This window comes from Emys orbicularis, chromosome 9 (genome assembly GCF_028017835.1).
Source record: "Emys orbicularis isolate rEmyOrb1 chromosome 9, rEmyOrb1.hap1, whole genome shotgun sequence".
Lineage (NCBI taxonomy): Eukaryota > Metazoa > Chordata > Testudines > Emydidae > Emys > Emys orbicularis.
In genome coordinates, this window is record NC_088691.1 from 46,166,379 (window position 1) to 46,192,545 (window position 26,167).

General features: G+C 53.1%; 1 protein-coding gene across 1 annotated transcript in view; it reads left to right on the plus strand.

Moving 5' to 3' along the window:
• The first annotated feature begins 7,737 nt into the window (after positions 1 to 7,737).
• LOC135883446 (diacylglycerol kinase delta-like) overlaps positions 7,738 to 26,167 on the plus strand; it is a 180,606-nt gene continuing 162,176 nt past the window's right edge. The window contains exon 1 of the mRNA XM_065410561.1: positions 7,738 to 7,935. Coding sequence (XP_065266633.1) covers positions 7,738 to 7,935 — 198 coding nt within the window. The remainder of the gene's footprint in view (positions 7,936 to 26,167) is intronic.

The window sequence follows — 26,167 nt, forward strand, 5'->3', positions numbered from 1 at the left end:
GTGGCATTGGATAGTTGTCAGGACGAGTTACAGCATTTAGCTTACGGTAGTCCACGCAAAAGCGTATTTCCCCATCTGGTTTGGGAACTAGAACCACTGGAGATGCCCATGCACTGGTAGAGGGGCGGATTATACCCATCTGTAGCATGTCCTGGATCTCCCTTTGTATAGCCGCTTGGGCATGAGGTGACTCCCGGTAGGGTGGGGTTCTAATTGGGTGAGCATTACCTGTGTCAATGGAGTGGTATGCCCGTTCGGTCCGTCCTGGAGTGGCTGAGAAAATCGGTGCAAAGCTTGTGCACAGCTCCTTTATCTGCTGTCGCTGCAGACGTCCCAGGGTCGTGGAGAGGTTCACCTCTTCCACGCCACCATTCCTTTTTCCTTCATAGTAGACACCTGCAGGCCACTCCGCGTCATCAGTTTCCTGGGCTGTAAACTGGCAAACGTTTAATTCTCTAGAATAAAAGGGCTTAAGAGAATTAACATGGTATACCTTAGGCTTTATGTTGGAGGTGGGGGAGGCTATGAGATAGTTAACAGCTCCTAGGCGCTCCTGGACCGTGAATGGTCCTTCCCACGACGCTTCCATTTTATGGGCCTGGAGCGCCTTTAAGACCATGACTTGGTCTCCTACTTTGAAGGACCGTTCTCTGGAATGTTTATCATACCAGGCCTTTTGCTCTTCCTGAGCATCCTTTAGGTTTTCTTTAGCAAGGGCTAAAGAGTGTCGGAGGGTGTTTTGTAGGTTGCTTACAAAGTCTAGAATGTTAGTTCCTGGAGAAGGCGTAAACCCCTCCCATTGCTGCTTCACCAACTGTAATGGCCCCTTAACCTCGTGGCCATACACAAGTTCAAATGGTGAAAACCCTAAACTGGGATGTGGTACAGCCCTGTAGGCAAAAAGCAACTGCTGCAACACTAGGTCCCAATCATTGGAGTGTTCATTTACGAATTTACGTATCATGGCCCCCAAAGTTCCATTAAACCTCTCCACCAGACCATTGGTTTGATGGTGATGAGGGGTGGCAACCAAGTGATTCACCCCATGAGCTTTCCACAGGTTTTTTCATGTTCCCTGCCAGGAAATTAGTTCCCGAATCTGTAAGTATGTCGGAGGGCCAACCTACCCTGGCAAAAATGTCTGCTAATGCCTGGCACACACTTTTAGCCTTGGTGTTGCTTAAGGGTACAGCTTCCGGCCATCGGGTAGCAAAATCCATGAAAGTCAGTACGTACTGCTTTCCTCTGGGTGTCTTCCTTGGGAAAGGACCCAGAATATCCACAGCTACTCGCTGAAATGGGACCTCAATTATGGGTAGTGGCTGGAGAGGGGCTTTAACCTGGTCTTGGGGCTTTCCCACTCGTTGGCACACCTCACAAGACCGGACATAATTAGCAACGTTCTTGCCCATTCCCTCCCAGTGGAAGGACTTCCCCAACTGGTTTTTGGTTCTGTTCACCCCAGAATGGCCACTGGGATGATCATGGGCTAAGCTCAAGAGTTTTACCCGATACTTAGTGGGAACTACCAGCTGTCTTTGAGGATGCCAGTCTTCCTGGTGCCCACCAGAAAGAGTCTCCTTGTATAAAAGTCCTTTTTCTACAACAAACCGGGATCGGTTAGAAGAGCTGAGAGGCGGTGGGGTGCTCCGTGCCGCTGCCCAAGCTTTTTGAAGGCTGTCATCTGCTTCCTGCTCGGCCTGGAACTGTTCCCTTGATGCTGGAGACATCAGTTCCTCCTTGGACTGTGGACTGGGGCTTGGTCCCTCTGGAAGCGATGCAGGTGCTGGGGCTTTTTCCATTGACTGTGAACCGCTGTCCGCTGGTGCACTATGTGGTATTTTAGGCTCTGGCTGAGCCTCTTGGGTAGGGTTATCTGCTGCTTCCGCCAGTTTAGGCTCGCTGGTGCCCTCTGGCATTGGAGTTGTAGACGGGGTTGCAAGCGCTGGACTCAGTGCTGGCAATGGTTCTGGTGCTGGTTGCGTTGCCAGTTCCGGTTCTGGGACTGGCTTTGGCTGGGTCTCTGGGATTGGATCCACTACGGCTGTTGCAGTCGTTGGCAGGGGATCTGGTTCCACCACCTGTTTTTGGGTCTCCGGTAACACAGACGGGGCCTTGGTGAACGGCTCAGGAACAGGGATGGGGGTGAAAGCTTGCTTAGCCTGGCTGCGGGTGACTATTCCCACCCTCTTGGCTAGCTTCACATGGTTGGCCAAGTCTTCCTGGTTTTCTTGTGCTGGGTCTCACCCTCTGCAGTTGACTGAAACTGGGATGTATTTAGCTCAGGCTCCTGCTGAGTGCTGCTGAGTTAACAGAGAGTTTCTAACTAGCTACTTCCGAGGATGTAAAAAAGAAAAAAAACACAATTCAGCTTGTAAATTATCTTTACCAATTGTTTGCTCATTAATTGAACCCTTCTCTTAACAAAGGACCTTGTTAAAAAAACTTAACACCTCTGCCTTCAGGCAAGGAGAGATAAGATATGCATCTACCTTCAGCTCTGCTCTCCAAGCAGCTAGAAGGAAAAAAAAATCTCTTACTGGCTTTTGGGTTTAAAACGATCCCACCGCTGTGCCACCATGTCAAGGCTGTATCCCTACTTTGAACTTTAGGGTACAAATGTAGGGGCCTGCATGAAAACTTCTAAGCTTATCTACCAGCTTAGCTCTGGTCCGCTGCCACCATCTTAAGAATTCCCTCCCTGGGAAGCCTTGAGAAACCTTTCACCAATTCCCTGGTGAATACAGATCCAAACTCCTTGGATTTTAAACAAGGAGAAATTGACCCTTCCCCCCTCCTTCCTTTCACCAACTCCTGGTGAATACAGATCCAAACCCCCTTTGGATCTTAAAACAAGGAGAAATTGACCCTTCCCCCCTCCTTCCTTTCACCAACTCCTGGTGAATACAGATCCAAACCCCCTTTGGATCTTAAAACAAGGAGAAATCAATCAGGTTTTAAAAAAGAAGGCTTTTAATTAAAGCAAAAGGTAAAAATCATCTCTGCAAAATCAGTATGGAAAATAACTTTACAGGGTAATCAAACTTAAAGAGCTCAGAGGAATCCCCTCTGTCTTAGGTTCAAAGTATAGCAAACAAGATAAGCACTCTGGTAAAAGGTACATTTACAAGTTGAGAAAACAAAGTAAATCTAAGACGCCTTGCCTGGCTTTTACTTACAATTTTGAAATAAGAGAGACTTGTTTAGAAAGATGGGGAGAACCTGGATTGATGTCTGGTCCCTCTCAGTCCCAAGAGCGAACAACCCCTTAAACAAAGGACACACACAAAAGCCTTTCCCCCCCCAAGATTTGAAAGTATCTTGTCCCCTTATTGGTCCTCTGGGTCAGGTGTCAGCCAGGTTACCCGAGCTTCTTAACCCTTTACAGGTAAAAGGATTTTAGAGTCTCTGACCAGGAGGGACTTTAGTACTGTACACAGTATGGCTGTCACCCTTCCCTTTATAGTTATGACAGGTCCATATTAAGGATGCCTGGGAAACCTTAATTTTGGCATCTCCCAACTTTCCAAGGCTTGACTTTGCAACTTTAATAATGTAATTTGCAGCATCTGAAAGCCTATTGACCCCCAGCTTGGGTCACGCGCAGGGTTCGGCCCTTTAGCTCTTTGGCACAGACCTCTGCTACTTGAGCTAGCAGAGTAACCAACAGTAATAGCAGGCTGAGTATGTGGACCAGGCATCAGAGGGGGATGAGACACACTCTCCCGGTGGGTTTTACAGACATCTGCTGACAGCGGAGGACTGGAGAGACTCAGATCTCCTGGGTTCAATTCCAGGTTCTGGAGGGAGTGTGCTCTAGTGATGAGTGACTTCTGCCCCGGTCCCTGCACCAAGCCTGGCTGTGTCTCCCTCTCTTGCGCCCATCTGCTCCTGTCCTCCCTCCCATCCATACTTCTGTACCCCAGATGCCTGCCCTGCCTCTACTCCTATCCAGCTTCCCTGGTGCCCCCTAGCTCCTGACTCCCACCACTCCCCCCTTTCTGGCTACCATTTCCCCCACTCCCTATGCTTCTCCCAACCCTCAGGCTCCTGTAATCCCCCTCCCCATCCACAGGTGCTGAACCAAACTGTAAACGCTGTATATGATGGAAACCACTTCAAGCCAGGGGGTGCAGTAACAGCACCTATGTCCTCCTGGTCCCCATTCTCCTCCCAAATTCCTGAGCCCTCTGCCCTCCTCCACACTGCCTGGGTGCCAGCAGATTTGGCACCACAGCCGGCGGGAGCAGCAATTTCAGGGAGAGTCCACCTCAGCTCCTGGAGGCTGCAGCCCCATGCTCAGTCCCTGCAGGGGATGGTGCATGTGCATATGGAGGAGCTGCAAGGGGCTGGAGCGTGCTCAGTGCAGATGGCATCTTTGGAGAATTTAGCTGTTCAACTCTAACAGGTTGTGCAAACTCCAGTTTGTCCAAAGGCTTGTAACTTGGCCAAACTTGGACAGATTTTTACAGGAATTGCAAAAGGCAGATTCTTAATACCAGGGCACCCCCCCTGCCAATTTCCTGTCCCTGCTCCAAAGCATATGGGCACTGGAATGCCTCTGTGATAAATAAAGGGGTGGGGGTAGTTCCCTTTTATGGACAGCCAGCCAGCCAGTAGCTACAAAATCCCTGTTAGTAGCTGTTCTCTACTTGCTTTATCTGTAAAGGGTTAAAAAAGCCCATAGGTAAAAGGAAGGGAGTGGGCCATAAAAGGGACCTGACCATAAAAGCCAATGGGAGGGCTAGAACTTTTTAAAACTGGGAAAAAACCTTTTCTTTGTCTGTCTGTTGTTGTTCTCCGGAGAAAGGGGACAGAGCAGAGACAGGGCTGGGACTATGCTGTAAGAAGCTTTAAGCCAGGTATGAAAAACCATCAAATCATACCTAGAAACTACTTATTTAAAACCCCAGATATGTAAGTAGATCAGGAAATGTCTAGGAAGACACAATTAGGTTTATCTCTTTTATTTCTTTATGGCTTGTGGACTTCTCTGTGCTAACCCCCAAATGCTTTTGTTTTGCTTGTAACCATTAAGCTGGACCTCAAGAAAACCATTCTTGATGCTTAATTATTATATTTGATCTTTTTAAATCTAGCAATAGCCTAACTTCCAGATGTATTTTCTTTCTTTTTGTTTTTAATAAATTTTACCTTTTTTAAGAACAGGATTGGGTTTTTGTGTCCTAAGAGGTTTGTGCATATATTGTTTAATTAGCTGGTGGCAACAGCTGATTTCCTTTGTTTTCTTTCGTGTGTGTGTGTGTGTGTGTGTGTGTGTGAGAGAGAGAGAGAGAGAGAGAGAGAGAGAGAGCTTGAGGGTACCCCACAGGGAGGAATTCCCAAGTGTGCCTTCCTGGGTTCAAAGGGTTTTTTTGCATTTGGGTGGTGGCAGCATCTACCCATCCAAGGTCAGAGAGAAGCTGTAACCGTGGGAGTTTATTACAAACCTGGAGTGGCCAGTATTAATTTTTAAAATCCTTGCGGGCCCCCACCTTCTGCACTCGAAGTGCCAGAGTGGGGAATCAGCCTTGACAGTCTCCAAAAAAAAAGTCTTTGTCCCTAATCTCCTGCGTAGAAACATCTCGGTCATTTTTGTTGAAACTTTCCAAAAATATTCCGCCTCAGACGTGCGCGGCATGGACAATTTCAGCCGGAAGGCTTAAAGTTTGGCAAAAGTATCAGCAATTGAAAACAGGGGCTTACAATGGGAGGTGTCAGGCAACCTTAGCAATAGGTGGTACTACTAGCACCCCCTGTAGGAAACAAATCTACATCTTTGGAACATTAGGAAACGTCGGGCTTCCTTTGAGAGATGTATTTCATTTGGTAACTAATATCCCCCTTCCTTCTTTGGGGCTGCTGGGGGAATTTGGTTCCTTCTCATCAAGGCACTCGACCCAGATCTCCAAGTGCCCCTTGCTGAGCAAGGGCTGCATAAGGTGGGGAACCAGGATGGGGTGGGTAAGTGACATGCCCATGGTCCCAGGCTCCAGATTGACATTAGGGTCAGGGGAGATTGGGCGCAGTGAATGGGTGACACAGCCAGGAATGAAATCGGGAGGCCTGGTCAAGCCTAATGCACCTGGCCAGGGAAGGGTTCAGTTCAGGAGGCTGAGAACCCTCCTCATGTCATAAGCAGTAGAGGGACTGTGCCCCAAATACCCCCCCCCCGCACCTCTCCCTGAGGGCCCCCCAGGGCTGGGGCCTGTAGTTCCCCTGGGCCGCAGCAGCCTCCCAGCCAGCCGGGGTGTGTGATCACGAGTAGCCTTGCGAGCCGCAGACAGCAGGCTCGGGCTTGCGGTGCTGAGGGCAGAGACCGGGCCGGTTTGCACAAGCACACAGCTCCGCAGGGCTGTGGGAGGAGGGGAGAGTGAAGCGCACCCGAGCTCAGCCTGCAGCAGGCCGGGGAAAGACGAGTCCCATTGCGCAGCTGGTGCCAGGGGCGGGCGGATCAGGCCCAGAGGGGAGCGGCCCCGCGGCTGCAGCGGGCAAGGCAGGGCAGGGAGCGAAGCTGGAGGGGGGGCCGGGACTGCAGTGCCGGGGCGCCCGAACTGACAGGCGCGCAGCGCCGGGGGCGGAGGCAGAGAAGCAACATGTGCCGCAGATCGCTGGGCTGCCAGTGAGCTGAGCTCGGCGCCAGCCTCGGGAGCCCGGCCGCGGAGCGATGCGGCGGGTGAGCCCCGCAGCCAAGCCCGCCCCCTGCGGGGCTCACTAGTGCCGGCTGGGCAGAGCCCGCCGTGACCCTCTCTCCTGTTCGTGGAGACTGCGCTCATCACACGCGCTCACTGCGGGAGCCTGCGAGCGGCGGCGTACGAACGCGGGGGACTGCAGGTAGGTGCCTGCCCCAGCCGGGATGGGGCTGCCTGGCATGGGAGGGACTTCTCCGCCGTGGGGGGCGCTCGGAGCTCCACCTGTCCTGGCCGTGGCGCGGCTCTTTGCACTGGTATATTCCCACCCCAGCGGGCAGGGACCAGTCCATAAACCCAACCACCTGTTTGGGGCACGGGTGCCTCCTCCAGCTGGTGGGCCCCGTCCGTGGCAGAGACAGCCCCAGCCTCCTCTTCTTGGGCTTCATCAACTGCCTCCTTGGCTGCTGGGGAAGAGAGGCTTTTCAGTGACAACTTCCCCCCCCCCCCCCCAGCAAACACAGTAGCCAGGGCAGGTGAGTGGAGGGGTGCATTTGGGGCTGACGGGGTGGGGGATTTGCTGGGGGTCCCCCGAGGGTAGGACAGAGTGTTCTTGTTTACTGCCAACGGGTGAGATGCCCTGGCTGGGACTGCACCCAGCGAGCCCTGCAGGCAGCAGCATGAAATAAAAAGCAGCCCGAGAAGGAAGCTGGGCTTTGCACAATTGTTGTGATCAGAGGGTGAAAAAAGAGGAAGAGTTTGGAGGGGGAAAAAAAGTTTGACAGCAAAGCAGCTGGTTTGTATTTTGACATCGAGGGTGAATTTCAGAGGCGAGGAAGTGCCCACATTTAAAACTAGAACCTCCACAGAGCATCCAGTTACAAACCTCCGTGTGCCCCTCCCTCCCCCCGTGTTCTGAATGTCCCTTGGGGACATGGAAGGGGGATCTTGCGGTGGCAGGGGAGCTCTGCGAACTGGGGCGAATGTGCTGGGTCTCTCACAGAGCATGTCATCTTGTCCTTTTTTAAAGGGTCGTAGGAAGTGGAAGAGCCCTGAGCCCATCTGGGATCTGCACCTCAGTTGCACGCCTCAGTGATACGCTCTGGAGATGGCCGAGAAACTGGCCCCTGGGGACTTGTTTTTCAGGAAGGCCAGGGAGTCGGTGTCTTCCCTGGACTCGGACAAGCTGGCCCCAGCCTCCCCTGAAGGAGCTGGCGAGGAGTCCTCTGACAGTGAGGGCGAGCAGGAGGGCAGCTCTCACAAGCTCATCAGGAAGGTGTCTACATCGGGGCAGATGAGGAGCAAGGTAAGGGAGCCGGGGCCCATTGGTGGGGGCTGTGTGTCTGTGCTGTGGTGGGGCAATGACCAGGATGTATGTGGTGAGACCTCAGGGTGGGGGGAACTGCAGTGGCCAGGGCGTGAGGTGACGGCTAGGTTTATCAGCTCCTTGGCTGGGGGGAGTCAAGGCAACTCTCCTGCAGTCAGCACAGCTGCCTGATGAACACCAGCCGAGGATGTGGCCCATCGCGTGTTTGTGTGAACAACAGCTCTTGTGTAACCTGGGGCAGGAATGCTCTGACGGGGCCGGACCCCGGGGAAGCAGCGAAGGGAGCTGCAGCTGGGCCCAGTCTGCACCCAGAGTCCAGATGGCGACAGGTGCCTCCCTGTGGATACAGGAGCAGAGTGATGCCAGAACAACACAAGGGCAGCCTGCTGCTGTGGAGCTGGAGTGGGGTGGAACATTGCCTCCAGGAAGCCAGGCTAGAGATGGGGACTGATTCCCTTCTCACAGCTGCGTGAATCAGGAGGCCGTTGGGCTTAGGCAGGTATAAAACTGGTGTCAGGGTGTTCAGGATCAGCCCCTCTACATCCATGTGTTGGGAAAGGGTGAAATGGAACTCAGATCCCACCCCAGCTTTAGAGACACAAGAGCTGTTCCCTTCAGAGGAAGGTGCGAGGTCCCCTGAAGCATCTGGTATTGGGCACTAAATTATCTGTGGGTATTTGGCTCCCAAGTTTCGTTTCAGCTCAGTGCAAAGATACAGACATTTGGAAAAATGAGATCTGGGTTTGGATTTCAACACCCACATGATTTGGGGGCGTGAGAATCTGGGGGTTTGATTGTCTCCCCAAAGAGCAGAGGTCTGTGATTCAATCAGGTCATTGCTCCTCCTAGCTAAAACTTTGAATCCCAAAAGGAGAATTAGATCCCTCACCTAGACAGAGAGATAGAGGGGTGCGCATATGGGGACAGATAAATATATATACCTGGGGCAGAAATTGTAAGCAAGGATATGTAAACGTGTTCTGTATTCTTATTAATTTGTGTTGTTGTGATGCCTGGAGATCCCAACCATACATACATAATCTAACCTCTTGTGGCTCTGGGGGCTCATAGTACATAGGCCATGTTGGATTTCCTATGGGCAGCCTCTCAGATACTTTAGCCCCTCAATTAAATTCCCCATAAACTTGTCCTAGGGTGCCCAGATGTCCCAATTTTATAGGGACACTCCTGATTTTTGGGTCTTTTTCTTATATAGGCTCCTATTACCCCCCTACCTCCGTCCTGATTTTTCACACTTGCTGTCTGGTCACCCTAACTTGTCTTGATCTCATCTGATGAGAAAAGCCTTCCAGATTTTACATACTGGCCTTTGGTTGTTGTTGCCTGGGATTCAGTGAGAGCTTGGGGAACAGAATAGCAATAAATGCCTTTTTGGTAGGACTTACAACAAACAGTGTTGTGAGTTCCCCCTGCTGCCTTTGCAGCACAGTCAATGGTCTGGTGATGTTGCGGTATAAATAGCGAGGGTAGCAAGAAAAGTAGTTAGCTCTGTTTGGAACACAGGTGAGATCGAAAGAGTCCGTGTTGGACAAATGGCAAAAATAAACCAATTAGCGAGAGACGTTTTATTTTATTTTTTTAAGAAGATCTTAGAAACAATAGAGAAAAAAATCAATTATCAGCCATTTAAAAATTAACTGATAAATGTTCTTTGAAATCCATCTCCAGGCAGCACCCAGAGACAATGATAGTTACTGAAAAAGATTTAGATGTTTGTATAAGTCAAAACAGCATCTGCAATTAAACTGGGGAAGGGTAAAAATGACAAGAGCTACCAAATTTCATGCTGCAGGGCATAAACCGATTACCAGCTAAGGGGTCAGGAAGGAATTGTCTCTAAGGTATAGCACTGCACAATGCGGTGTACTAGATTGTACTCTGTTCTCCGAAGCATTTGGCAGTGGAGACAGGAGCCTGGGCTCCATGGACCTTTGGTTTGCTCTGAAATGGTAGCTCCTCAATTCTTATTAAAATGTGTTATTGGCAGCACTGCTCATTGCAAATTGGCAGATGAGAAATGAAAGCCAAGCCATGCCCAGAAGTGCCGCAAAGGGGAAAACAAACATGGTGGATATCAGGAAGGTGGGCCTGGAAAAGTGCTCAGGGAAGCAGCACATATTGTCTTGTTTATGTCTAATAGCATTTAAGATTTATCTTCTTTTCTTGCATGTGCATATAAGGTCAGATTCTGCTCTGATACATCAGTGTAAATCTGGAGTGACTCCATTTAAGTAACTAGAGAAACTCGTTTTACACCAAATTAACTAAAATCATAATGTGGAAGCCACAGAATATGTCAGAAGAAAAATCAAAAAAAGGAAGGTTGCTTCATGCTAATGTGGCGCATCTACACTGGAGATTTGCATTGGTATAGCTACATCTCTGCAAAAAATCCCTCCTGTGGAGAAGTCCTGAAACTAGCTGGGTCAGTTTCCAATTTGTTTCTAGTCAGTTTCACTCTCTGGTTCCCTGTCCCTAGCACAGAGCCCTTGTGTTTGCAATTCCAGCATTGCGGGGAAAGGTTTCAATAATGCCTGTGTAAAAAAGATGACAGGTCCCCCCGTTTTTGGGATGTTAATATGAGCTGCATGGGGAAATACCTTGTCATATCTGGCCTTGGTATGTTTAAAAAAAAAAACAGAATCTAAATGTGGAGCTTAGAATGAGTTGTTAATAATGTTCCTGAGGGCTGCCATTCATCCTGAAGCTGGCTGGCAGCACTGTCTCCATGCTACCCACATCCTGCAGTGTTGCCACCTGAAAATGTATTGAGGGCGAGCAAAATGCCCCCCCCCTCAAATCTTTCCTCCTAACTCATGGCATCACATGAGTAAGTGAGGTGGCCTCTCTTTTCTGCGCTATGGGGTGGGCAGTGTGGGCACTAAACCGTGAGGCAGGATTGTGCCGTTCAATGGGATTCTGTTGCCTGAGTGTGGGAGGAAACAGGGGTATCTAATGTACTGGATAAGATCAGAGCAGGCTCGTCTGGTGCTCTAACAGGCAGATGTTCTGGGCTACTGAGTCAGGAGCTGGGTTCTAGTAGCAGTGCTCTCTGCCCGAGTGAACACCATGTTGCTCATCTGCGCCACCTGCCCGCTCACCTGGAGTGGCATCAGCTGAGCTTTGAGGGTAGCTCAATCCACCTCTTTGGGCTAGAGGACAGGCCCAGGTCCATGCGTGGGGGGGGGGAGGGGCATCTCGATACTGTGGTATGGCAGCTCCAGTAATGCATTTAATCACAAAGAAGAAAATAAGACCTGATGGCACAGCTTCACAGCTCTCTGGCCAGACTGCCTGGAGGGGCACCAGGCCCTGGAGAGGCCAGTGGCTGCTCTAAGTACCAGATGATTGCTGCTGGGGAGGGAACGTGCTGTGGGAAGAGTGGTGGAGGATAGCTGGGAGATAGATGTGCATGGGCTACAAGGGCCAGGTTATGGCTGTGAGGAGACTATAGCTGGGACCAGGGGAGCTAAAATACAGCAGATCAAATGTTAAAATGTTCAGCAAGCGATTGAGAAGGGAGGGTTTTGTACAGGGTCTGTCCATTGCCCCCGGGGCGGGGAAGCCATGTGCAATGGGTGTGTCTTTGGCTGGGGTGTGTGTGTGTGCGGGGTCTTTCTAGGCCCTCCATTATGCAGTGTTTTTCAAAGGGACTGAGCCTTGATCAGCCAGAGTCTCAGAAGCTCTGAATGAGCCTCTCTGGGCTGTGGAATCAGTGACAGCAGCAGCAAGGCCTATTGTGTTACCATGCACGATTTCCCAGGATGAGTCACTGCTGCAGTCACCCACAATGAAACAAGCTCATTGCATGACGGTGTTGCTTGGCCGGGCTGGGATTCACACATGTCACTGATGCACTTGGTTCAGCGATAACCGAGTAACATGTGGAGGGCACCGCTGAACTAAGTGAGCCTTGAGCTGTGTGTGGGCCACTTCCCCCTCCACCCCCACAGCCTTGCACTGGAAGTGGTCGTTTGCTCCTATGCAAAGGAGGTGGAGAGCTCTGATACAGGGGCATTTTGCCCCCACATGGCTTGGGAATAAATGAAGTTGCACAGCTGGTTGTCCCTGTCCCAGTAAGTAGAGAAAAGAGCAGGCTCCCTGGAGACACAAGCATCTCCTGGCTCCTTCCCTCCAGGTAATGGGATGGTGCTGACACTAGTTAGAGTAACACAAGCTGGTGATGGAAAACTGTATTCGTCTGCCCTGAGCCCGCCGGAACAGTGCAGGCGTGCTCCTCCAGACTCTCCTCCAGGGCTCTGTCCAGTCTAGTTATAACTGGGATGCTGTTCCTCAGCCCAGGAGCTTTCTCTCCTAGGGGCTTTTCCTGATGCTCAGTCTAAATGCTGTGTTTAAGAACTGCATCCCCGTTGAACTGTCCTCCCCACGCTGCAGGCTGTGTGTGTCTCCTGCTGCACCACGCTGCACCTCTTTAGGTATTCAAATCTTTCCTCCTAACTCAGTCAGTCCTGCTCTCGGGCTGTTTTGCTTGCTCCTTCCCCCCCGCTCCCTATAGTTCCTCAGTATCCTCCTGGTGATGTGGGGCTCAGGACTGAACACTACTGTCCTGATTCCCCACTGCCCTGCCCCTTAAGGCCCCCCCGATTCTCCGCTGGCCCACCCCTTGGAGATCCCCCGATTCCCCGCTGCCCTGCCCCCTGGGGGCCCCCGCTATCCTGCTCCTGGTGCAGTCGTTTACCTCAGTGCAGAGAGCTGTGATGGCATTAATTCTGGAATGTTCCATGGGTGAAAAGGCTAAACAACATCAATCAGGCCGGGAAGAAAAAGGTTTCATTTGCTGACAAGCAGGACAAACTCCCTACAGGGCATCCTAGTGAGACGGAGGGGCAGAGGGAAAGTTCCAGTTGGGCAGCCATGAATGGGATGGGAATGAGCAAGCATCACTGTGGTGGTGAACCCATGACTCCCAATGCCCTGGCTGGGAAGGGAAGGGCAGGGGACGGGAGCTGGCATTGGCTGCTGTTCACTTGGAATTCCCATGCAGGGCAAGCACACTGGTGGGTTGGCCCTAACTTTGCCTGACGGCTGGTCTGATCATTTGATGTTTGCTGATGCCTGCACGAAGGAAGTTCCTGATGGATCTCCCTGGCATGCTGCCATGTGGCTAGCTCTGATGCTGCCAGGACAGGCTGGGAACCTCTGCTAATCTGGGTGGCATCCTTATGCAGGGAGAGACAGAGTCACCTGTCAGAAGCCCTAGAGAATCAGCGGAGTGTGGAGGTAACTCAGGGGCATCCGCCCCAGGCCTGCTCAAAGGCCACGTTGGCCACTTGTCGATTGCAGCTATGGACTGGGGCGACTGCAGATCCCAGCATGCATTGCTGCATGCCAGCGGGCGAAGCATTGCATGCTGGGCCCTGTGGCTCCGGGTGTATTAATGAGAGCGCACTGCTGTGTTCTGGGAGCTGCAGATGGCATCCCGCAGTGATGCAGAGCAGGGATGGCTTGGCCTTTGCCCAAGTCAAGCTGTGGCTGGGGGCTGGAAGGGTCCCAGCAAGGAGAGCAGCCTGGTCCCAGGCCCCCCTGTGGCTCTCCTTGGGATTGAACGTACCTGTTTTCAGTAGGCGGCAGCGCTTTTCCTTCTGGCAGCTGCTTTCTGTGAAGTCTTGGGCCCGAATCCACTATCCCTAAGCTGGGCTCAGTGCAGGGAGTGGGGGCCTTTGCACCTCGCCTGTGTGCCGCTCCTGGGGGCTGGTTTGAGCCCTGGCGTGGGTCAGTGCAGTGTGATGGCTCGCTGCCGACAGCCCCAGCAGCCGGAGATCCAGGAAAGCCCCAACCATCCCCTCCCTCCTGTGACGTGCTCCCTGCACCATGGGCTCCTGTGGGGGGAGGTGGCAATGGCTTTTCCCTTCTCAGGACTCCCCCTATGCCCGGGGCATTCCTGTATAACCCCTTTGTTGCAGCTGGAATGACAGTGCCATCACAGCATGTGTCTGAGTTGGAGGGATGGTCCAGAAGGCTGTCGGGCTAGTGGCTGCAGGGAGCAATCCTGCATCAGCAAGAGGAAGTAGGAAGTAGATCAAGGAGGCATTGTCTTGTGGTTAGAGCATGGGCCAAGGGAGTCAAGGTGACCTGGGTTTTAGTCCCAGCTCTGGATGGAAGTGTTGTCTAGTGATTGGAGCAGGTGACAGGGATTCAGGATTCCTGGGTTCTACCCCTGTCACTGACTTGCAGTGTGAAGTTGTGTAAATCATGCCTCAGATTCCCCATCTATAAAACGATCATTATCTACCTCTTCCCTCTATAAATTCCATGGTTCTGTTGCAAAGGCAGATATTGTTGCTTATTAGCAGTGAAGGATGAACCTCAAAGAGTTTGAGGTTCAATTCAGAGGAGCAGCTAAAAGCTTGGATGCTAAATCTAAAGGCTGTTGGGTTTGCTGAGCTGGGATCTGAAAACAGGCTCTCCTGAGACTTCCAGTCCATCCTGCGGTGAGTACTGTGAGATCGGGGAGTTTCGGAGCTTCAGTTCCTGGTCCAACCCTCGCCAAGCCGGAGGAGTATGAGAAGTGAATGAAAGCAACACCGTGTAACACTGAATTGGAGACCTCAAGCCAGGCTGAGTGCATGGAGAGTTTCTAGTCCTCCCCCGGCACTTATTGAGCAGAAATGGGCTGGGGCGTCGGAGCTGGATGGCCGGCTGTGCACGAGGCACCCTGCCTAGAGTGACGCGTTCCTTGCTGTGAGGATAGGGGCTGGCGTCTGGCGGTGTAGGGAGCTCTCCAGCTGAGACCCAGGCAGAGGAAGCTGCTTGTTAATAACCTGAGCTGACCCTTGTGTCAATTCCAAGCTGCAAAGACTCCTTTGACAAGAAACAGCTCAGCTGAGGGAGGGAGTGTGTTCTAGTGGTTAGAGCAGGGTCCTAGGAAGCAGAACTCCTGGGCTCTGATAATGACTCACTGTGCTCGGCTTTGGACAAGTCACTTCCCTTCTCCATCCCCCATTGTAAATTGAGGATAACAAACTGGGAAGCTAAACGCCTTCCTGTCCCAAAGGAGCTGGGAGAGGCTTGGGGCAGCGGATGCCCCATGGAGCCTGCATGGGACCTTTCCAGCCATTTGTCTTTCCGGAGAGCAGAAGAGGAGGCCAGGTGGGGTGGGAGCGGAGGAGCAGTCTTGCTCAGAGGCAGAAATGGGCCCAAGCCAGGACTCTCCCAGGTGACACCCCTAAAAGCCCATCCTAGGGAAGTCTGGGTCTGGACCATGTGAGCAGAGGACTCAGTTCCCAATGGTGTCCTGCAGGCCACATGGATTGGCTCTCGCTCCAGCATGGCTGAGCGGGGGAGGACAGGAGAAAACTGAGCACTGCCCCCTGCCCCTCAGGGAGCGTGGGCACCAGCCATGCCAGGGGCTGAAGACAGAATATTCTGCTGCTGGCACAGGTGGGCAGGCAGGGGGATGCCCATTCGGTGCGTCTGTCTCTGGCAGGCGGCCCTGTGGAGCTGTTCACGGCACTCTCTCTGCATTTGCTCCCTTGATGAGCTGCCTTATTTATCTGGTGCCTGCTCGCGTCCCTCTTGTAAAGCAGATGTGCCACTGAACCCCCACCCTGTGGTCACGACCCCCCCTTGCCTTCAGTGCCACATCCGCAGGGGGCGTCGGCTCTTTCCTTCAGGCCAGCCCTGCTAATTGGGCGGCCGGAGTAGGTGGCGTTGTCACCCCCAAGCAGAGGATATCTGGGATTTGCAGCAGCGTCAGGACTGGCAGCCTTGCCCCTGCCCTGCTCCTCACCGGGCTGGTGGAGCTCGGGGAGGAAGCAGTGCTGGTGGCAGCGGCCCCTGCTGGTGGGGTGGCCATGCCACTGCAAATGCCACACTCCTTGTTCTGAGGCCAGGGAGTCATGCTGTCCTAGGGATGGCTGAGGGGGACCACCCCACAGACCCTGCCTGGGCCGGGTGTGTGTGGGGGTTCCCATGGGCGATCAGCAAGTGTTTAAGCTCTGCTGACAGGGTGGAGGGAGACTGCCAGAACTCAACTCACCCGCCCCTTACTTGGGACATCAGAGAATCCGATTCCTCATGGGGCCCTGCTGGCTTTACTGGGATGGTGCATCCAGGGCACATTCACAGCCCCTGTGGCGGAGCGCTTGCAGCTCAGGAGGGCCCAGGGGAGTGGGAGGGAGGCACAGGGGCAGGCCCGGATTAACCTTTTGTGGGCCCGGCACCAAACATATTTGTGGACCCCAGAGCGAGGGGCCAGCCAGGTGCAATGGGGCATGGCATGGCAGCAGGGCCGGCTCTGGCTTTTTTGCCGCCCCAGGCAAAAAAGCCTCCGGCCGCCCCCCCCCCCAGTGGGGGGGGGGGAGGGCGGCCGGAGCCCTGGGAGAGGGCGGCGAGCCCCAGCGGGGGCTCCGCTCTCCCCCCGGCGGCCGGGGGGAGGGCGCCGGGGGGGAGGGCGGCCGGAGCGCCGGGGGGAGGGCGGCGAGCCCGGCCGTGGCCCCGCTCTCCCCGGCGGCCGGAGCGCCGCGCCGCCCCCCTCCAGGTGCCGCCCCAAGCACAAGCTTGGTGGGCTGGTGCCTGGAGCCGGCCCTGCATGGCAGGGGCGGCCCTGCTCCGCCCAATGGGAGGGCACTATTTACATACCAGCAGTTGCCAGATGCACAATGGCCTTCCCGGCCCTGTACTGTCAGCGTGTCCCTTCCCCTTGGGGGTGGACCCCTGCCATGCACACAGCCCCCCCCCGCCCAACACTGGAACACCCCCTGATTCCCTATGGCCAGAGCCCCCCTGGACCCACTATGCCCAGCACCCCCCCCACAAATGCCCAGCGCCCTGCACAGCACCACCCTTGCCCAGCGCCCCCCTCCATAGCCCCACCACAACTGCCCAGCACCACACACAAACGCCCACTCCCTAGTGCCGCAACACACACAACTTCCCTGCAACCTCACAGCCCAGCAGCTCCCCGGAGCCCCCCAGAGACCCACTCCCCACCCCCTGCCTCCTGGCCACATTCACTGGCCTTGCTGGGAGGCTGAGCTAGCAGCGCAGCCAGAGCTGGTCCCGGGGCCAGGAATCGCTCCAGCCCCTTGGGAGTGGCGCGATCAGCGAGGTCAGGGCCTGCCTCAAGACGCACTTGCCTGGAGGGGCCCAGGCACACTGTCACCCTCTGCCCCCCCACCTAGCTGAGACTGGCCAGGTTTGTGCACCAGTCCCAGGCAGCTCAGCTCTGGGGACACAGGCGGTGGGAAGCAGAAACTGGAGGTGCACTGGGGTCCAGCCAGGGGGCAGAGACGAACTGAGAGGGGGATGGGACTAGGGGGCAGAGAGGAGCCCTCGGTCTGAGGAGCAAGTGATGGGTGTCAGGGAGCCAGCGGGCTGGTGGGCTCTCGGGACACAATGCAAGCGGAGCAGGCTGGGGCCCCTTCTGAGCATGGGCCTGGCTCCATGGAGCCACTGGCGCCACTGCAGGGAGGAATTAACCTGGCCCCACTTGTGCCCTCACTGCCCCTGCCCTGGGAGTTAACCTGGCCTCACTCATCCCCGACCCTCATTTAGAGGTCATCTAGACCTAGCCCATCCCCCAGCGCTGGTGCAGGATCAAGTAGCCCTTGGCCATCCCTGGCAGGTGTTGGTGTCCCTGGCCAGAGCTCTGGCCACACAGATTCCAGTCACTGCCTCGATGCCACAGCTGGTGGAAATTTCCTGATGGAAGAGTTTATGGCAGAAAATGCTGATTGCACAAAATTGAACCGTTTTTGTGGGACTGGGTCGATTTCAGCTACATTTCTGTAGCAAAATTGTTGCCCTGTTTGGTTTGGATAAGGTCGAAGCACTGCGTGTGAACATCCCTGTGTTACAGCCCAGACGATAACGTGGAGACGAAGCGCATCAACCGCATTGAAGTGAAATGGGGCCATCAGGTCATTTCTGGAATTCCTTTCCCGGGAAATTTTGCGATTTTGACTTTTCGCTGGGATTTGGGCTGGAGGCAGATTTGGAAATTCCGGCATTTCCTCGGCAAAGGAAATCCCGAGTGTGGAGCAGCTCTAATAAAGTCAGAAATGTTATGGGCCATTTGACACCTAGCCTGACCGGCCGAACAGCTGCCCTGGGAGGGGTTCGAGCTGGAGCAGAGCCTTTAGAAAGACACCAAGGTTTGATTTAAAGACTCAGATTCAGTGTCTGAGGTGTGCCAGCACTCTCTTGAGGAGGGTAGGATTATCAGGGGGGAGGAACTAAGAGCCAGCGAGAGGAAGGGGCTCAGGGGTGTGGGGTTGTGCATGAGTGGAAAGAAGTGCCATAGTACCTGGACGAACAGGGCGGTAAGTGGGTTACAGTGTCATTAAGGGTCAGTCCATTTTCCAGCAGACAGGTGTCAGTGTGACAGATCTAATCACTCCCCGATCAGCCCAAAGCACAATGCAGCATGGCAGGTTCTTAATCGGGAAAGGAGGCTAAGGAAGAAATCGCACCTGTCTGTGGGTAGCTGTGCCCTTCGCTGCCTCTCCAGTGCATGCACAGAGCTTGAAATGGGGAAGGGGAGGGAAAGGTGTTTAAAAGGAAAGGTTCCTTTGATCTGGTTTGTTTAATCATATCCCGTCTTTGTGGCAGTCTCATGGGAGCACCCAGTACAGAGAGTGGGATCTCTCTCTGCCCCTCTGGAAAGGGAGAGCTGTTGAACCTTTCACAAAGAGAGCTTTTGTCTCAACTGTTGTAGGGTGTTTGAGTTAAATTTGTGTGCATAAAAATAAACAGGGTGAATAAAACATAAAAATGACTTCCCCTGTCAACTAATCAGCTTTGTCACCGCTCTGTGAGTTCTCCCATTGACCCTTGAGTTCTCCAGCACAAATAGGCCAGACAAGACCTGAATTTCTAAGGAGAAAACAAGCAGAAAAGCAACCTACTGTAATTTGCATTAAATTGTATCTGGTAAGGAGGAAACCAATCCAGATCTCACCTTTAGTCACAGCATCTAGCACTAGGAACAACTCCACACAAAGCGAGGAAAGGCAGTTGCTCCAAGATCCAGCACTTAAGTGATATGGGGAGCATCACTCTAATCGCAGGTTAGGTAGGAGATGGGAACCAACCAGGCCTTTAACTCAAATCCTCAAGCAGCTTTCTCTTCCCCCCGGTCTCTGTCTTGAGGACTAGAGATGCTGTTCCACTGCAGGGAATCAGAGGCCTCGTCTACACACACGTTTGACTTGGTGTATTAAACCAGTTTACTTAAACCGGTGCCAGTCCCTGTGTGAGTGCTCTTGCTCTGGTTTAGCTTAAACCCTGTTCCTAATTGACTTAACCTCACCTGGAATAAGCCTGGTTTAAACCAACGTGAGTGTCCACATGGCCTTTGGTGTCGGTTTAACTCAATCAGTTTGAAATCACCCGTTGAGGAGAACCAGTGCAGCTCTGCGTGCAGACAAGCCTGGAGGCTGAGCACTCAGGTCTTCAGCCCACTCACCAGAAGGGCCTAGGACTTTATTGCAACTCCAGGCCACGGTGCTACCCAGGCTATGTCTACACTACAAAATTAGGTCGGATTTATAGAAGCCGGTTTTATAGAAACCGGTTGTATGCAGCCGATTGTGTGTGTCCCCACATAAAATGCTCTAAGTGCATGAAGTCGGCGGACCGCGTCCACAGTACCGAGGCTAGCGTCGACTTCCGGCGCATTGCACTATGGGTACCTATCCCACAGTTCCCGCAGTCTCCGGCGCCCATTGGAATTATGGGTTGAGATCGCAATGCCCGAATGATGCAAAACAGTGCCGCGGGGGGTTCTGGGTACATTGCGTCAGGCCCCTCCCCCGCCGTCACAGCAACGGCAGACAATAGATTCGCGCCTTTTTACCTGGGTTACCTGTGCAGACAACATACCACGCCAAGTATGGAGCCCGCTCAGCTCAGCTCACCGTCACCATATGTCTTCCGGGTGCCGGCAGACGTGGGACTGCATTGCTACACAGCAGCAGCAGCTAACTGCCTTTTGGCGGTAGACGGTGCAGCATGACTGGTAGCCTTCATCGGCGATCGGGATGCTGGTAGCTGTGGGGCTGGCAGCCGTAGGGCTGCATTGCACCAGCCCCTTGCCTTTTGGTAGAAGATGGTTTATTACGACTGGTAACCGTCCTCGTCGGACAATCATGGATATCAGTCATAGTATATTATTTTCTGCCAAGTATTGTCTGCTGAGCACCCAGAAGAGGCCGAGGGCGATCTGGGTGCTGGCAGACATATGGCTGGCACACGTGGGGCTACATTGCTACACAGCAGCAACCCCTTGCTTTTAACCGTCCTCGTCGGACAATGATGGCTATCAGTCGTAGTATACTATTTTCTGCCAAGTATTGTCTGCTAAGCACCCAGAAAAGGCCGAGGGCGATCTGGGTGCTGGCAGACATGTGGCTGGCACACGTAGGGCTACATTGATACACAGCAGCAACCCCTTGCCTTTTGGCAATAAATAGTATATTATGATTGGTATCCGTCATCATCATACTGGTAAGCGCCCAGTATTTGCTGCCAAGCACCCAGAAAATGCCGAGGGCTATCAGTCATGCTGCACTGTCGTCTTAAGATGTAAAAAATAGATTTGTTCTGTATTCATTTCCTTCCCCCCTCCCTCCGTCAAATCAACGGCCCGCTAAACCCAGGCTTAGGAGTTCAATCTCTGGGGGGGGGGGGGGGTGCATTCTGTGTGACAGTTGTTTGTATTTCTCCCTGATGCACAGCCACCTTTCTTGATTTTAATTCCCTGTACCTGTACGCCATGTCGTCACTCGCCCCTCCCTCCCTCCCTCCTTCCCCTGGTCTTTCAGATACTAGTTTCGCGCCTTTTTTCAGACCAGACGCCATAGCTATCACTGGGATCATGGATCCCGCTCAGATCACCACGGCAATTATGAGCACTATGAACACCACGCGCATTGTCCTGAAGTATATGCAGAGCCAGGACATGCCAAAGCAAAACCAGGACCAGCCGAGGAGGAGGTGATTGCAGCGCGGCGACAAGAGTGATGAGGAAATGGACATGGACCTAGACCTCTCACAAGGCACAGGCCCCAGCAATGTGGAAATCATGGTGTTACTGGGGCAGGTTCATGCCGTGGAACGCCGATTCTGGGCCCGGGAAACAAGCACAGACTGGTGGGACCGCATCGTGTTGCAGGTCTGGGACGATGCCCAGTGGCTGCGAAACTTTCGCATGCGTAAGGGCACTTTCATGGAACTTTGTGACTTGCTTTCCCCTGCCCTGAAGCGCCAGAATACCAGGATGAGAGCAGCCCTCACAGTTGAGAAGCGAGTGGCAATAGCCCTGTGGAAGCTTGCAACGCCAGACAGCTACCGGTCAGTCGGGAATCAATTTGGAGTGGGCAAATCTACTGTGGGGGCTGCTGTGATCCAAGTTGCCAGGGCAATGAGAGACCTGGTGATATCAAGGGTAGTGACTCTGGGAAACGTGCAGGACATAGTGGATGGCTTTGCTGCAATGGGATTCCCAAACTGTGGTGGGGCGATAGACGGAACCCATATCCCTATCTTGTCACCGGAGCACCAAGCCACCGAGTACATAAACCGCAAGGGGTACTTTTCAATGCTGCTGCAAGCCCTGGTGGATCACAAGGGACGTTTCACCGACATCAACGTGGGCTGGCCGGGAAGGGTACATGATGCTCGTGTCTTCAGGCACTCTGGTCTGTTTCGAAAGCTGGAGGAAGGGACTTTCTTCCCGGACCAGAAAATAACCGTTGGGGATGTTGAAATGCCTATCGTGATCCTTGGGGACCCAGCCTACCCCTTAGTGCCATGGCTCATGAAGCCGTACACAGGCAGCCTGGACAGGAGTCAGGACCTGTTCAACTACAGGCTGAGCAAGTGCCGAATGGTGGTGGAATGTGCATTTGGGTGTTTAAAAGCGCGCTGGCGCAGCTTACTGACTCGCTCAGACCTTAGCGAAAAGAATATCCCCATTGTTATTGCTGCTTGCTGTGCGCTCCACAATATCTGTGAGAGTAAGGGGGAGACATTTATGGCGGGGTGGGAGGTAGAGGCAAATCGCCTGGCCGCTGATTACGCGCAGCCAGACACCAGGTCGGTTAGAGCAGCACAGCAGGGCGCGGTGCGCATCAGAGAAGCTTTGAAAACTAGTTTTGTGACTGGCCAGGCTACGGTGTGAAACTTCTGTTTGTTTCTCCTTGATGAAATCTCTGCCCCCCCCACCCACCCGGTTAACTCTACTTCCCTGTAAACCAAGCACCCCACCCTCCCCTACCCTCCCCCCTTCAAGCACAACTTGCAGAGGCAATAAAGTCATTGTTACTTCACATTCATGCATTCTTTATTAATTCAGCACACAACTAGGGGGATAATTGGAAAGGTAGCCCGGGATGGGTGGGGGAGGAGGGAAGGAAAAGGACACACTGCACTTTAAAACTTATTGCTCTGGAAATCATCTAGGCTGGAGTGACTGGGTGGCCGGAGGCCCCCCCACCGTGTTCTTGGGCGTCTGGGTGAGGAGGCAATGGGACTTGGGGAGGAGGGCTGTTGGTTACAGAGGGGCTGTAGCGGCGGTCTCTGCTCCTGCTGCCTTTCCTGCAGCTCAACCATACGCAGGAGCATATCAGTTTGATGCTCCAGCAGCCGGAGCATCGACTCTTGCTTTCTGTTTACAAGCTGACGCCACTTCTCCTCTTCAGCCCGCGATTCAGCACGCAACCTCTGCTCTTCAGCCCGCGATTCAGCCCGCCACCTCTTCTCTCGCTCATATTGGGCTTTTCTAAAATCAGTCATTGACTGCCTCCACGCATTCTGCTGTGCTCTGTCAGCGTGGGAGGCAGTCTGTAGTTCAGTGAACATTTCGTCACGCGTCCTTCGCTTCCGTTTTCGAATATTCACTAGCCTCTGTGAAGGAGAAACATTTGCAGCTGGTGGAGGAGAAGGGAGAGGTGGTTAAAAAAGATACATTTTAGAGAACAATGGGTACACTCTTTCACGTTAGATTTTGCTGTTCACATCACACAGCACATGTGCTTTCGTTACAAGGTCGCATTTTTCCTCTTATATTGAGAGCCTGCAGGTTTGGTGTGAGAGATCACTCACGCAGTGCCAGGCCATAGATTTCAGCTTGCAGGCAGCCATGGTAAGACACAGTCTTTTGGCTTTTTTAACCTTGTTAACAAGTGGGGATGGTTTAAAACAATACTGCTCTCATTAACCATACCAAGCACCCGTTGGGTTGGCCATTTAAAATGGGTTTGCAATGTAAAAGGAGGGGCTGCAGTTTCAGGTTTAACATGCAGCACAAACCCAACTAACTCCCCTCCCCCACACACCCAATTCTCTGGGATGGTGACTTCACCCTTCCCCCCCACCGCGTGGTTAACAGCGGGGAATATTTCTGTTCAGCAGAGCAGGAAGGGGCACCTCTGAATGTCCCCTTAATAAAATCGCCCCATTTCAACCAGGTGACCGTGAATGATATCACTCTCCTGAGGATAACAAAGAGCGATAAGGAATGAATGTTGTCTGCATGCCAGCAAACACCGGGACCATACGCTGCCATGCTTTGTTATGCAATGATTCCAGACTACGTGCTACTGGCCTGGCGTGGTAAAGTGTCCTACCATTGCGGACGGGATAAGGCAGCCCTCCCCAGAAACCTTTTGCAAAGGCTTTGGGAGTACATGAAGGAGAGCTTTCTGGAGATGTCCCTGGAGGATTTCCGCTCCATCCCCATACACGTTAACAGACTTTTCCAGTAGCTGTACTGGCCGCGATTGCCAGGGCAAATTAATCATTAATCATTAAACACGCTTGCTTTTAAACCATGTGTAATATTTACAAAGGTACACTCACCAGAGGTCCCCTGTGTGCCCACAGGGTCTTGGGTGAGTTCGGGGGTTACTGGTTCCAGGTCCAGGGTGATAAACATATCCTGGCTGTTGGGAAAACCGGTTTCTCCGCTTCCTTGCTGCTGTGAGCTATCTATGTTCTCTCCATCCTCATCTTCCTCGTCTGCCGAACCCGCTTCTCTGTGTCTTTCTCCAGTGAGGGACTCATAGCACACAGTTGGGGTAGTGGTGGCTGCACCCCCTAGAATGGCATGCAGCTCCGTGTAGAAGCGGCATGTTTGCGGCTCAGCCCCGGACCTTCCGTTTGCTTCTCTGGATTTGTGGTAGGCTTGCCTTAGCTCCTTAATTTTCACGTGGCACTGCTGTGCGTCCCTGTTATGGCCTCTGTCCTTCATGGCCTTGGAGACCTTTTCTAATATTTTGCCATTTCTTTTACTGCTTCGGAGTTCGGCCAGCACTGATTCTTTTCCCCAGATGGCGAGCAGATCCCGTACCTCCCGTTCGGTCCAGGCTGGAGCTCTTTTGCGATCCTGGGACTCCATCACGGTTACCTGTGCTGATGAGCTCTGCATGGTCACCTGTGCTCTCCACGCTGGGCAAACAGGAAATGAAATTCAAACGTTCGCGGGGCTTTTCCTGTCTACCTGGCCAGTGCATCTGAGTTGAGAGTGCTGTCCAGAGCGGTCACAATGAAGCACTGTGGGATAGCTCCCGGAGGCCAATAACGTCGAATTCCGTCCACACTAACCCAATTCCGACCCCCTAAGGCCGATTTTATCGCTAATCCCCTCGTCGGAGGTGGTGTAAAGAAACCGGTTTAAAGGGCCCTTTAAGTCGAAAGAAAGGGCTTCGTCGTGTAAACGTGTCCAGGCTTAATTCGATTTAACGTGGCTAAAGTCGACCTAAACTCGTAGTGTAGACCAGGCCCCAGACTCCTTAAATGCACTCTCTTTACTCACAGGGAAACTTCTCGTCTGCCTGCCTGCCTAGGTACTTTTGTGTGTAGTGTTGTCTGTCTGCCTACGTAGATTTGTGACCCCTTTATCACTGCAGACTCTGTGCCCCAGGGGGTGGCATGTGCAGTTTCTATGCTCCTGGGGGTGGCATGCTGCCAGCATATTGTCCCCTGGCACATGCCCATTAAATTTCACAGATCACAGCATGAGCCCATTGGGGCAGCCTCGGGGAAGCTTGCACTGCTGTTGTTCCAGCTATCCCTGGTTCTTTGGCCATGGAGAGGACACCAGCCTCCAGGGCTGTCAGTCTGGCACCAGCACCGAAAAGAAGACAAGAAGTGTGTGCGTGCGGGTGGGTGTGAGTATGTGAGCCTGTGAACGTGTGCGTGTGTGGGTGTGCCCAGGTGTGACTGTGCATGTGCGAATGTGTGCACAGCAAGAGTGTGAATGTGAAGGCGTGTGTGTGGGTGTGAATGTACATGTGTGTGCGCGTGTGTGCATGTTTGTAAAGCAGGTAAAGAGGTGCCATTTAGCATCAGCACCATGTGAGTTCCCAGCTCTTCTGAATGCCCAACTGCCTCCAAACTGGGCTCATCCTCCGGCCGGATTCTCACATGCCCCTGTGGCTTGTAGTGTCACCATTGCCCTGCTAGTTGTAACCCAGCTTGTGTCATGTCTGTGTCCAGGTCTGCACTAGCTGGGCATTATCAGAGTAGCTGTACCAGTGTACTACACCAGCAAAGCATTTCTAGTGTGGATGCAGCTTATACTGACATAGCTTATTCTGGTCCCCTGAGTGAAACAAGCTTCACCGGTGAAAATACAGCTTTGCCCGTGTAACTGTGTCTGCACTAGGGGTGGTGTGGCACATCCCTGTCAGTCAGATCACACCTCTTCACATCCCTGCCTGACACTGCTAAGCTCTGTAGTGTAGACCTGGCCTGTTTCTGAACCTCCCAGGAGTCCCAGGTCAGCAGGGATGGTGCAGAGTGAACACCTGCCTCCTTTGTGGGGTATTTGTGAATCGTGAAATCAATAGCTCCAGCCCTGGCAGGATCCAAGTAGGATGGAAAATGACCCACGGAGCTGAAAGTACTGGCTGAGAATTCAGGTCCTGGTGTGTGAGCAGCACACATTTGCTTTCTCTCACTGCTAATGTCTTTCTACCTGCTCTCATCTGGTGCTTGGCAGCCCAAGTCAGGAAACATGGAGCAAGCCGCTGAGAGAAACCTGCTCTGATCTGCTTGCCCACAAGTTAAAGGCTCTAATAGAAAGCAGAGATCTTTCCTTAACCCCTTCGTCAGTCTCCCATTCGAGCAGCCTCACTGCTATCCCGCGGCAGGCGGTGGACTGAAGCCCCTTCTGGGAGCGGTGGAGAGATGAAACTGATGTAGATGAGCATGAAGGACCAGAACC